Raw genomic sequence first — 12951 nt, forward strand, 5'->3', positions numbered from 1 at the left:
TGCTCCAAACGGGAAAGGAGAAAACCTCAGTTCCTAGAGATGCTCCCAGAGATAGTCCTAACGATGAAGATGATGAAGACCCTTTGCTCCCAGGGAAGGAGAAGGGCCTCTGTTTTTGTTTCTGAACGGCTCAACCTTAAAACTGTACCCCAAAAAACTTCAAGAGTGGACCCTCAAGAGCAGTTGCAGGAAAAGCTGCAAGTCGGGGGAAGGGACTCACATGCAGGCAGAGAGACTCCTCTTCCTAAATGGACTGAACGATATTTGGATGTGGGCGGCTCTCTCGTTGTGATAATGTTTTCATAGCACGAGCAAGAAGAGACTTCTCTTTCTAAATGGGCTGAACAAGGTTATTATGGAAGTGATAAACAGACTGAACATCTCAAGAGTTGTCTTTTCACATTGTCAGTGGGAGAAGGGAGGAAGGTGGGGGGAGGAGGAGAGTTCTGAAGGGGGTATAATTTTTTTTTTCCCCTTCTTTTAGGTCTGTTAATAAACTTCTTTATATTCTTTCAAGTTTGGTGCCTGCTTTGCATTTCTCCTAATTCTTATCTCACAGAAGGTAAACAGTAATGAGTATTTTGGACCAAACCACTACACCAGGGCTCTTCCCAATGTGGGTCCTCTGATGGGGGATGAAGTTGGAGCAGCGGACAAAGCTCTTCCCGCAATCAGGGCACTCGCAGGGCTTCCCTTAGCGGTGCCTCCGTTGGTGTTGGGTCAAGTGAGAGCTCCTGGAGAAGCTCTTCCCACACTCGGGACACTCGTAGGGCCTCTCCCCAGTGTGGATGCGCTGGTGGGTAAGGAGGTGGGACTTTTGCTTGAATCCTTTCCTGCAGTCGGGGCAGCGGAAGGGCCTCTCCTCCGTGTGAATCCGCTGGTGCAGGAGGAGACTGGAGCTGGTCTGAAACCTCTTCCCACACTCGGAACACTCGTAGGGCCTCTCTCCTGTGTGGATGCGCTGGTGAACGATCAGGTAGGAGCTGTCTGTGAAGCTCTTCCCACATTCCCCACACTGGTAGGGCCTCTCCCCAGTGTGGATAATCTGGTGGCGGATCAGGCTGGAGCTCCGCCTGAAGCTCTTCCCACATTCCCCACACTCATAGGGTCTCTCCCCAGTGTGGATCCTCTGGTGGTCAATCAGGTGGGAGCTCCGTTTGAAGCTCTTCCCACATTCCCCACACTTGTGCGGCTTCTCCCCATTGTGAAGCTGCTCATGAACCACCAGCTCTGACCTCTGGCTGCATCTCCGGCCACCTTCCCAGCACAGGGTGGGTCTTTCCTCCTCAGAGCACCCTGGGCTGCATTTGCAGCCCCTCCTCGTGCGGGATCTCCAGGGCTTTTCCTCCCCGTTGCATTCCTGTGCATTGGAGCCGCTCAAAACGGCCTCTTCCACCAGGTTCTGCTGTGGGGATTTGTCCTCCCTGGGCTCTGTGCTCAGCTCCTTGTCTGGGGGAGGAAGGACAAGGAGAGGATGGGATTTGCCTCCGTGCCACAGGGAAGGGGAAGGAGATCCCCCCAGTCCGTCCCCGGCAGGACGGCGTCGGCAGCGGGGTTGTCCTGCAGCCGGGGGCGATGCTGGGCTGGGAGATGGAGCAGGAGAGAGGGGAAAGGGGCAGTGACTTCCTCCTCACCTGCCTGGGGCTCCCGGGGCATCTTCCTCTTCCTCGCAGCCTCGTCCTCCTTCTGGCCAAAGGTTGGGAATGGGAATTCCTGGTTTGGAGGGAAAACAACTTGTGAGCACGTTTAGTTTATAGGTCCCTCTGCCCACGTCCGTCTCTGGAAGTCCCTGGGCATCTGGGGTCCATAAAAACCTCCCAAACACCGAGATTCACCCCTGAAAAAGCCTCCAGGAGTTCCTCGTCTCTGGTCTCTGCCATTTTGTGTTCGGGGGTTTCCCCCTGTCCCAGCTGCTGGGGGTCACACTTGTATTGGGGGTCCCCCGTCTACTTGGTTCCCACCCTCCCCAGGCTGCTGGGAGTCCCAGGAATCTGAAAAGTTCCCCCTCTTCCCTCTCCCCACTTAGGGATGCTGGGGGTTATGGGTCCATGCATCCTTTTCCCCTTATTCTCTGATTTGGGGTGCAGGGACTCCAAGGAGTCCCCCCCTCTCCCTCTCCAGGCTGTGGGGGTCCCGTGAATCGCGGCGCTCCCCCCTCTCTGGGCTCCCCACTTTGGGGTCCTGCGGGTCCCAGGGGTCTCCTCCTCCAGACTGCCTCTGCCGGCAGCCGCCACTGGGACCCCCCAATGTCCCCCCAGGGGCATTTTCTGCTCAGCTTTGGAGTTCTTCATTCTCCAAACATCCCCCCCAAAAAACCCAACCCAGGGACCCCCCCAGGATATTTGGGCCGAGCTCCCCCTCCCCAGGGACCTTTGGGATGAGGGGTTGATGATCCCACGGGTGGAGGGGGCTGTGAATTCAGGGAGTGCTCGACCTCGTGGATCCTTCTCCTTTTCTTGATCCTCCTTTGTCTCTCCTCTTCCTCTTCCTCCCACTCCTCCTCTTCCATCCTTCCTCCTCCTCCTCCCTAATCCCACCTCCTTCTCCTGCTTCCATCCCTTCTCGCTCTCCTTCTTCATCCCTCCTCTCCCTTCTCCTCCTCCCCCCAGCACCAGCCACACCCTGGGTCCCCCATTCCCGAGCCCCTCGCAGCCCGCGGGAGCAGCGGGGATGGAGCCGGGACAGGTCGGGATGGGCAGCGCGGGGCTCTCGGCTGCTCCCACCCGCTGGGGGCGGGGGAACCCGGCCCGGGGAAAGGAGAGGGAAACTGGGAAAACTGGGGGCTGCACATCCAAACTGGGCCTTGCTGGGGACCCTGGGTGGGGACTTGCAGCCCTTGGGGCTCCTCTGGGGAGCCTGGAGAGCCGGGAGGGGGGAACACAGAGAGGGCTGGGGGATCCCAGGAGTGGCACCACTGGCAGTGACTGGTTTGTAGTGGGGTAACTGGAGCCTTACTGGGGCAACTGGGAGTCCCTGGGAATGACTACAAGCATGCTGAGGGACACTGGGATATACTGGGAGTGTCTGTTCACACTGGGAACAATCAGGACCATACTGGGGCAAGTGGGAGTGACTGGAGGCAACTGGGCACGACTGGGACGATGCTGAGAGGGACTGGGATCATATGGGGAGTGACTGGGACTATACTAGGGGAAACTGGGTGCAACTGGGATCACATGGGGAGGAACAGAGAGCAACTGGAACCGTGCTGGGGGACACTGTGATCCTACTGGATCACACTTGGAGCAACTGGGACTGCACTGAAGGTGACTGGGAGTGGCGGTGAGCAACTGGGATCAGACTGGAAGCAACTCAGGGTTACTGGGACTGACTGGGAACATGCTGGCAGCAACTGGGATGCACTGGGAGAGACTGAAAGCACAGTGGAGGTAAATGGGAGCAACTGGAACCACACTGGATGATGATGGGAGCAGCTGTGCCCATGCTGGGGTCATACTGGGATCCCACTGGAAATAGCTGGGATCATATTGGGAGTGACTGGAATAGTACTGGGCGTATCTGAGAGTGACTGGGATCCTAGTGGAACCAGACTGGGAGTGACTGGAAAGGTGCTGGCTGTGACTGGAATCATACTGGAAGTGACTGGGAGCAACTGGGCCCACACTGGGAGTGACAGGGAGTCACTGGGCATGACTGGAAAATTACTGGGAATATCTGGGAGTGACTGGGGTCATACTGGGGGTGACTGTAACCATGCTGGAGGTGACTGGGTGCAACTGGGATCATACTGGGAGTGACTGGGATTATCCTGGAAGTGACTGGAACCATACTGGCAGTGACTACGGGTCCTACTGGGATCATCCTGGGAGCCACCGGGATTACACTGCGCATGAATGCAACCTGACTGGGGGTTACTAGGAGCTGCTGGGCCCATGTTGGGAGGAAAATGTGGACACACTGGGAGCAACTGGGATCAACTGGAAGGTACTGGAACCCTGCTGAGGGGACTGAGACCACAACTGGGGCAACTGGCATCATAATGGGAGCAACCGGCATCATACTGGGAGCAACTGGGACTATGCTTTGAGCAACTGACAGCAAATGGGATCATGCTGAAGGGTAACTGGGAGTAACTGGGAAAGACTAGGATCATTCTGAGGTTAACTGGAACCTTATTGGGGCAACTGGGAGTGTCTGTAGCCATATAGAGAGTGACTGGAACCACACTGGGAACAGCTGGGATCATGCTGGGGACAACTGGGACCACGCTTGGGCCAAGTGAATCTACCCCGGGGGCAACTGGGCATGACTGGGACCATGCTGAGAGGGACTGGAACTATTCTAGGGGCAACTGGGTGACACTGGGATCACACTGAGGGTGACTGGAATACTGGGATTGACTGGGAGCAGCTGTGTGCAACTGGAATCATGCTGAAAGCAACTGGGAAGAAGTAGGAGTGACTGGGAGCATGCTGGGGGTGACTGGGAGCCACAGGGATCATACTGGAGGCTACGGGGGTCATGCTAGCATTGACAGGGAGCAACTGGAGGCCACTGGCATCATACAGGGAGTGACTGGGGCCTTGCTGGGATTATAGTGGGTGTCAGTGGACTCTGACTGGGGGTTACTGGGAGCTACCAGGCCCATGCTGAGAGCCTCCTGGGGATGCACTGGGAGGAACTGGGAGGAACTGGGAATGATAGGATGCATCCTGGTGAAAACTGGGATGTACTGGCAGTGACTGGGATAAAACTGAGGGCAACTGAACCATGCTGAGGTAACTGGGAGTGCCTGGGAATGAGCATGAGAATGTTCAGGGCAACTGGGATATACTGGGAGTGTCTGAGACCATGCAGGTGGTGACTGGGACCACACTGGGTGTGACTGGGAATGTGCTGGGGGGAACTGGGACCATGCTGGGGGAAACTGGGGGCAAACATGAGTGACTGGGGCCCTGCCGGGAGAGGCTGGCATCATACTGGGAGTGACTGGGACTATGCTGGGGCAACTGGGAGAACTGGGAACACACTGGAAAAAAGTGGGAAGAACTGGGAGAAACTGGGACCATGTTGGGAACAAATTGCATCATAATGGGAAATGACTGGCGGTGACTGGGTTCATACTGGGAGTAACAGGGATTCTGCAGGGAGTGAGGGGAAGTGACCAGGATCATACTGGGACTGACTGGGCTCATACTGGGAGAAGCCATTTCTGGCCCCGGGACCCCCGAGCCCCTTTCCCAGCCCCGGGACCCCCGAGCCCCTTTCCCAGCCCGGCACCCCCGAGCCCCTTTCCCAGCCCCGGGACCCCCGAGCCCCTTTCCAGCCCCGGGACCCCCGAGCCCCTTTCCAGCCCCGGCACCCCCGAGCCCCTTTCCCAGCCCCGGGACCCCCGAGCCCCTTTCCCAGCCCCGGGACCCCCGAGCCCCTTTCCCAGCCCGGCACCCCCGAGCCCCTTTCCCAGCCCCGGGACCCCCGAGCCCCTTTCCAGCCCCGGCACCCCCGAGCCCCTTTCCCAGCCCCGGGACCCCCGAGCCCCTTTCCCAGCCCCGGCACCCCCGAGCCCCTTTCCAGCCCCGGGACCCCCGAGCCCCTTTCCAGCCCCGGGACCCCCGAGCCCCTTTCCAGCCCCGGCACCCCCGAGCCCCTTTCCCGGCCGTGCCGCCCCTGCAGCCCCCAGACCCCCCCGCCGGGCTCCCGCCAATCCCAGGGGTCCCCCCTCTCGGGCTCCCCGCTTTGGGCTTCTGGGGCTCTCCTCTCTCCGGGGTCCCGCTTAGGGAAGCCGCGCCTCTCCCGGGGCTCCCCAAAACCGGGGTCCCCCCGCCCCCGCCGGCCCCGCGCCGTCCCCACGGGGCCCCGGCACAGCTCGGAGGGCCCGGCCCGGGAAGCCCAACCCCCACCGCGGGGGGACCCGCATCCCCCCGCCCCCGCCGGGGCTCTGCCGCCACCACCACCCCCAAAAACACCTCCCGGGACCCCCCGATATCCGCCCGAGGGGCATCTGCGGCTCGCCTTTGGAGTCCCGCAAGCTCCAAACATCCCCCCAAAAAACCCCAAACCCAGGGACCCCCCGGGACATTTGGGGTGAGCTCCCCCTCCCCGGGCACCTGCGGGACGGGGGGCGATGGTCCCGGGGGGCTGCGAGTTCAGCGAGCGCTGGAGCCGAGCGCTTCCTCCTCTCCTCCAGCTTCCCGCTGCCGCTCCGCCTCTTCCTCACTTCTCCTCCTCCTCCCCTCCTCCTCCTCAGTCCCCCCTCCTCCCCTTCCCCCTCCCCCGTTCCCGAGCCCCTCGCAGCCCGCGGGAGCAGCGGGGATGGAGCCGGGACAGGTCGGGATGGGCAGCGCGGGGCTGCTCCCACCCGCTGGGGGCGGGGGAACCCGGCCCGGGGAAAGGAGAGGGAAACTGGGAAAACTGGGGGCTGCACATCCAAACTGGGCCTTGCTGGGGACCCTGGGTGGGGACTTGCAGCCCTTGGGGCTCCTCTGGGGAGCCTGGAGAGCCGGGAGGGGGGAACACAGAGAGGGCTGGGGCATCCCAAGAGTGGCACCACTGGCAGTGACTGGTTTGTACTGGGATCATACTGGGATCATACTGGGAGTGAGTAGGAGCCTGCAAGGGGCAATTGAGACCATGTTGGAGGCAAATGGGATACACTGGGAGTGACCGGGATCCTGCTGAGGGTGACCAGGAGCAGCTGTGAGCAACTGCGATCATGCTAGGAGCAACTGGGAGGAACTGGGAGTGACTGGGTGCATGCTGGGGGTGACTGGAAGCAACTGGGCTTATACTGTGATGAACTGGGATAACTGGGATCATGCTGGAGGTGGCTGGGATCATACTGGCAGTGAGTGTGACTACGCTGAGGCTCACTGGGAGTGGTTGAGAGCAAATAGGATCATGCTGGAAGGAACTGGGAGTGACTGGGAATATGCTGGAGGCAATTGGGGTACACTGGGAGAGACTGGGAGGGACTGGAACAAAAGTGAGGGTGAAAGCAACTGGAACCATGTGGGGTGCAACTGGTTCATACTGGCAGTGACTGGGAGCACACTGGGGTCACATTTGGATCATACTGGGAGTGACTGGACTAATACTGGGAGTATCTGAGAGTGACTGGGAACACACCATGCATATCATCCCCCATACTGGGGGGTGACTGGGAGCAACTGGGAGCAGGCTGGGAGCAAATGGCATCATACTGGGACTGACTGGGTTGATCTAGGAAGCAACTGGAACCATGCTGGAGGTAACTGGGACCATACTGGGAGTGATTGGAAGCAATTGGGATGATAATGGGACCATACTGGGAGTGCTGGCATGTGACCAGGATCGTACTGGAGGTAACTGGGATCATATTTGTGTTGAAAGGGAGCAACTGGGCTCACACCTTGGGCTACTGGGAGCAACTGAGAGAAACTGGGATGATGCTGCAAGCAACTGGGAGAACTGGGAATGACTGGATGCATGCTGGAGGCAACTGGGATATTCTGGGCATGACTGGGATCATACGGGGATAACTAACACCTCACTGGGGCCGCTGGGAGTGTCGGGGAATGACTACGGACATGCTGAGGGTAACTGGGATATACTGGGAGTGTCTGTAACCATACTGGGGGTGACTGGAACCACACTGTGAACAACCAGGACCATGCTGGGTGAGACTGGGATCACACTGAGGGTGACTGGAATCATAGTGGGATTGATTGGGAGTGGCTGTGAGCAACTGGAATCGTGCTGAAAGCAACTGGGAGGAGGTGGGAGTTACTGGGAGCATGCTGGGGGTGACAGGGTGCATGCTGACGGGAACTGGGATGTACTGTGAGTGTCTGTAACCATACTGGGATTGTCTGTAACCATACTGGGATTGACTGGGATTGACAGAGCCTTCCCTGGGGACAGCTGGAAGTGATCCCCCCGTTCCCCCGCCCTCCCTCGGGCACTGCCGCATCTCCCAGCCTGCGCTGCCGGCATCTGCCCGGAGCAGCGCGATGGCTCCAGCGCTGGGGCTGGGGGCTCCTGGGGCGGCGAGGGGGGACTGGGACCCCAGCACCCCCGGGACCCCCCTGAACCCCTCATCCTGCACAGGGACCCCCCTGAATCCCCTACTGCCGGACATCAGGACCCCCCTGCTCCCCTTTTCCCGGCCATCCCATGTCTCCCAGCCTCCAGACCTCCCGTGTGCTTGACCCTGGGACGCCCTGGAACGCCTCGGACCCCCATTCCTGCCTTTCCCAGCCCCCAGCCCCACCTTTCTGCAAAACCAGAGACCCCCTGAACTCCCCCTTCCCGGGTGCCCCCACCCTGTTACCCCCCTTCCCTGGGCACAGGGAGCCCCTGGAACTCCCTTCTGCCTCTCCAAGTCCCTGCCCCCCATTTCCTCGGCCCTGAGACCCCCCTGGACCCCCATTCCTGAGAACCGAGATGCCCTTTTACCCCTTTGCCTGGCACTGAGACCCCCCTGCACCCCCTTATCCGGCACCAACCCAGCCTTTTCCCGGCCACCTCCCTCTCCCAGACCCCAGACCCACCCTTTTCCTTGACCAGGGACATTGGAATGGCCAGAGCCGGGATACTGCGATAGCCAGACCCAGGACATTGGGATAGCCAGACCTGGGATACTGGGATGGCCAGACCCGGGATATTGGGATGGCCAGACCCGGGATACTGGGGTAGCCAGACCCGGAATATTGGGATGGCCAGACCCGGGATATTGGGATAGCCAGACCCAGGATATTGGGATGGCCAGACCCGGGATATTGGGATGGCCAGACCCGGCTCAAGGAGAGGAACCGGCGCGCGGCCGACAGTGACCTGGAGATGGGGCCGGTACAACCAGAGCGGGGGGAGTGGGGGGAGCTGGGGGCTGGGCTGGGATCTGTGGGAATGGGATCTGTGGGAGTGGCATGGGATCTGCGTGCCTGGCATAGGAATCCAGGGAGCTGCAAGGGGCTCCGTGGGGCTGGGACACGACTCCATGGGTCCGTTCTCTCCTCGTTCCCAGGTCTCCCCACGGTGCAGGTGGTTTCCAGCTGCGACCTCCTGTCCAACGGAGCGTCCATGGATCCCACCGGCACGGCTACAACGGGTGGGATTTCATCTCCTTCCAGCTGGGATCCGGGAGCTTTGCGGTGTCCGACGGTGCCACCCGGATCCCCCAGAGGTGCTGGGAATCCAAAGGGATCCTGGCAGAGCAGATGAAGCATTACCTGGGACACACCTGTGTGGAAGAGCTCCCAGAATACATCGGATGTGGTCAGGAGGCTCTGGAGCACAAAGGTGGGTGTGGGAGGGGGAGGGGAATTCCTATGGGAATGTGGGATTCAGGAATGGGGCACTTGGGAATGCAGGAATTCCCATGGAATTTCCATGGGCAGATCTCACTCTCATCCCATGGATAGATCTCCCCCCAGCCCATTGCCATGGGAATTCCATGGGGAAATGATTGGAATTCAAGGCCAATCAAATGACAGCGGTGAAATGAGAAGCAATCCCTGCTGCGACTCGCTGGGACATAAATCCCAATCCTTTCCCCAGGCCGGGTCTGTGGTGCCCGTGGCAGCGCCAGGGGAGTGCCCTCTCCCTGCCCCGAGCCGAGCTCGGGCCTTTCCTTCGGTGTTCTCTGCCCTGCCCGGGGCAGGAGGGCACTGACGGAGCGGCTTTGGTGGCACCGGGCACCGCCCGGGCTCCGGCCACTGCAGGTGGCTCCGCGGGAATGTCCAACACCAAAGCTTCGAGCCAACAACAGCTCCTGGAGGGGATTCTGCCCCCTCTGCCTGTCCTGGGAGCCCAAGGGCAACGCCCCGGCCACAACAGCCCAGAGTGCTGGAGCACAGTGTCCCTGGGCCAGGCCGTGTTCCCTGGCTGTCCCCTGTCCCTCGGCTCTCCCCTGTCCCTCGGCTCTCTGGGGCCGGGGGTGGCAGCAGCCCTGGGGGAGAACAACCCTGAGCCCCGGCTGGGCCAGTTCCCCCAGTTCCACCCGGGGTGGGGCCCAGGTCACTCCCAGCATGGGCCCTGGGGCTCCCAGTCACCCCCAGTATGATCCCAGTCACTTTCAGTTACACTCAGTATGATCCCAGTATGACCCCAGTATGATCCCATTCACTCACAGTATGATCCCACTATGATCCCACCATGGTCCCAGGTGTTCCCATTCATCCGTCTGTGCCCCCCAGATTTCTTCTGCAGCCCCCCCGTCAGAGTGGGGGGTGGGGGCCGAGTGCTGGTGCCCCCCTGCCTGCAGCAGATCCAGCAGTGAGGGGAGTTCAGGGGTCCCTCAGCATTTCGGGGTCCCCTGGGATTTGGGGTGAACCCCCCGGGCCCCCCAGGATCTCCCTGAACACGCTGACGCTGCCCGTGCGCAGCGAGAAGGTTCATACCCGGCACGGGGTCCCCAGCTCTGTCACCGGCATCGCCCAGGTACCCCAAAACCTCCCGGGAATCCCCAACACCCCCCGGGGAACCCCAACCTCTCCTGGGACCCCGAAAATATCCCGGGGACCCTCCAAAAACTCCCCAGGACCGCAAAGCCCCATACAGACCCCCCAAATCCCTCTCAGGACACCAAAATTCCCACGGGACCTCCCAACACCCCCCGGACCCCCCTTGAGAAGGTTTATACCTGGCACGGGGTCCCCATCTCCATCACCGGCAGGGACCCCAAAACAGCCTTGGGACCTCCAAATATTCCCCCCGGGATCGCCCAAACCCCCACTTTGGGACCCCTGAAAACCCCCCTCGGGAACCCGCAAAAAACCACCGGGACCCCAAAAATCCCCGGGACTCACAAAACCCCCCCAGGAGCCCCTCGCGAATGTTCAGACCCAGCACGGGGTCCCCATCGCCATCATCGGCACCACCCAGGTACCCCCAAACCCTCCAGGGACCCCCAAACCCTTCTGGGACCCCCAAACCATCCCGGGGCTCCGCTGCCGGAATCAACGGGAGTGGTGTTGCCCTTTTAACGGGAGTTACAGTGGGCACCGACTTTACCGGGGCATCTTAAAGCGCCGATGGTAGAGCGAACCCCAAAAATTCACCCGGGGGGCACTCTCCCGTTTGCTGCACTCGGGGGAGCCCCGAACGGCGACGGGTCCTGGGCTGAGCCCCGCACTCAGCCGGGGCTGGGGAGGGAACGGGGAGGGCTGGGACGGGGTTTGGGGTGCTGGGCTTAACTGGGGGACCCCACTGGAAGCCCTTTGCCGCTGTCCCACCTGCCCGGATCCCCCCTCTCGCACCCCTTTGCCGTTGTTGCCCCAAAGCTCCGCTGCCCCAGCTCGCTCTGGGGTGACCCAGCCCTTTCCCATCGTGGCCCGGCCCGGCCCCGCTGCCCCGAGAGCTCCCGGGCCGCGGCCGCAGGCACGGAGCAAGGGCAGGAGGAGGAGGAGGCGGGACAGAGGAGGAGGAAGAGGAGGCACGGCGGGAAGAAGGAGGAGCCGGAGCAGGCGGAGGAGGCTCCACGTGCGGGCAGCGCTCTCTGGATCCGCAGCCGCTCGGGCCGGGAGCATCGCCCGCCCCGCATCCCGCAGGTGCCCGGGGAGGGGGAGCTCGGCCCAAACATGCCGGGCGGTGTTTTTGGAGGGGGGAGGGATCTTTGGAGCTCGCAGGGAATCGATTTGGGGCTCGCTGTTTCATGCTGTCTGTCGGGGCGGGCGGCGCGATGTTTGGAGCTTGCGGGACTCCAAAGGCGAGCCGCAGATGCCCCTTGGGCGGATATCGGGGGTCCCGGGAGGTGTTTTTGGGGGTGCCGGTGGCGGTGGCGGCAGAGCCCCGGCGGGGGCGGGGGGATGCGGGTCCCCCCGCGGTGGGGGTTGGGCTTCCCGGGCCGGGCCCTCCGAGCTCTGCCGGGGCCCCGTGGGGACGGCGCGGGGCCGGCGGGGGCGGGGGGACCCCGGTTTTGGGGAGCCCCGGGAGAGGCGCGGCTTCCCTAAGCGGGACCCCGGAGAGAGGAGAGCCCCAGAAGCCCAAAGCGGGGAGCCCGAGAGGGGGGACCCCTGGGATTGGCGGGAGCCCGGCGGGGGGGTCTGGGGGCTGCAGGGGCGGCACGGCCGGGAAAGGGGCTCGGGGGTGCCGGGGCTGGAAAGGGGCTCGGGGGTCCCGGGGCTGGAAAGGGGCTCGGGGGTCCCGGGGCTGGAAAGGGGCTCGGGGGTCCCGGGGCCGGGAAAGGGGCTCGGGGGTGCCGGGGCTGGAAAGGGGCTCGGGGGTGCCGGGGCCGGGAAAGGGGCTCGGGGGTCCCGGGGCCGGGAAAGGGGCTCGGGGGTCCCGGGGCCGGGAAAGGGGCTCGGGGGTGCCGGGGCTGGAAAGGGGCTCGGGGGTCCCGGGGCTGGAAAGGGGCTCGGGGGTCCCGGGGCCGGGAAATGGCTGCTCCCAGTGTGAGCCCAGTTCCCTCCCCGAGTGGTTCCAGTTTCCTCATCAGTCCCAGTATGATTCTGGTCACTTCCCCTCACTCCCTGTTGCTCCCAGTATGAACCCAGTCACTCCCAGTTGTTCCCCATTATGATGCAATTTGCCCCCAGCATGGTCCCAGTTTCTCCCAGTTGTCCCACTTTTGTCCAGTGTGTTCCCCGTTCTCCCAGTTGCCCCAGCATAGTCCCAGTCACTCCCAGTATGATGCCAGTCTCTCCCAGCAGGGCCCCAGTCACTCATGTTTGCCCCCAGTAGCCCCCAGTGTGGTCCCAGTTCCCCCCAGCACAATCCCAGTCACACCCAGTAAATCCCAGTTTCCCTGAACATTCTCATGGTCATGCCCTGTCACTCCCAGTATCATGCCAGTGGCCCCCAGTGTGATCCCAGTTGCTCTCTGTCAATGCCAGCATGACCCCCGTAGCCTCCAGTATGATCCCCGTGATTCCCTGTCTCTCCCAGTATATCCCAGTCACCCCCAGCATGCTCCCAGTCCTTCCCACTTCTTCCCAGTTGCTTTCAGCATGATTCCAGTTGCTCACAGCCACTTCCAGACAATCCCAGTATGATTCCAGTCACCCTCAGTATGAT

The 12951-nt window shown here is 61.7% G+C and overlaps 2 protein-coding genes across 2 annotated transcripts in view; one reads left to right on the top strand and one right to left on the bottom strand.

The window, feature by feature from the left end:
- Positions 1-536: 536 nt before the first annotated feature.
- Positions 537-12951, bottom strand: part of LOC116435489 (zinc finger protein OZF-like) — a 45538-nt gene continuing 33123 nt past the window's right edge. The window contains exon 8 of the mRNA XM_032091823.1: positions 537-1241. Coding sequence (XP_031947714.1) covers positions 695-1241 — 547 coding nt within the window. The 3' untranslated portion in view covers positions 537-694. The remainder of the gene's footprint in view (positions 1242-12951) is intronic.
- Positions 10093-11967, top strand: LOC116435688 (translation initiation factor IF-2-like). Its single transcript, XM_032092207.1, has 2 exons — positions 10093-10377; positions 11220-11967. Exons 1-2 carry the CDS (start codon positions 10093-10095, stop codon positions 11886-11888), a joined length of 954 nt encoding a protein of 317 aa, XP_031948098.1. The 3' UTR covers positions 11889-11967.

Source organism: Corvus moneduloides, chromosome 27, assembly GCF_009650955.1.
Source record: "Corvus moneduloides isolate bCorMon1 chromosome 27, bCorMon1.pri, whole genome shotgun sequence".
NCBI lineage: Eukaryota > Metazoa > Chordata > Aves > Passeriformes > Corvidae > Corvus > Corvus moneduloides.

Coding starts and splice junctions, on each gene's coding strand:
- LOC116435688 (XM_032092207.1), top strand. CDS start 10,093: ATGGTCCCAGGTGTTCCCATTCATCCGTCTGTGCCCCCCAGATTTCTT. Junction 10,378..11,219: donor CTGTCACCGGCATCGCCCAG/GTACCCCAAAAC, acceptor GTTGCCCCAAAG/CTCCGCTGCCCCAGCTCGCT.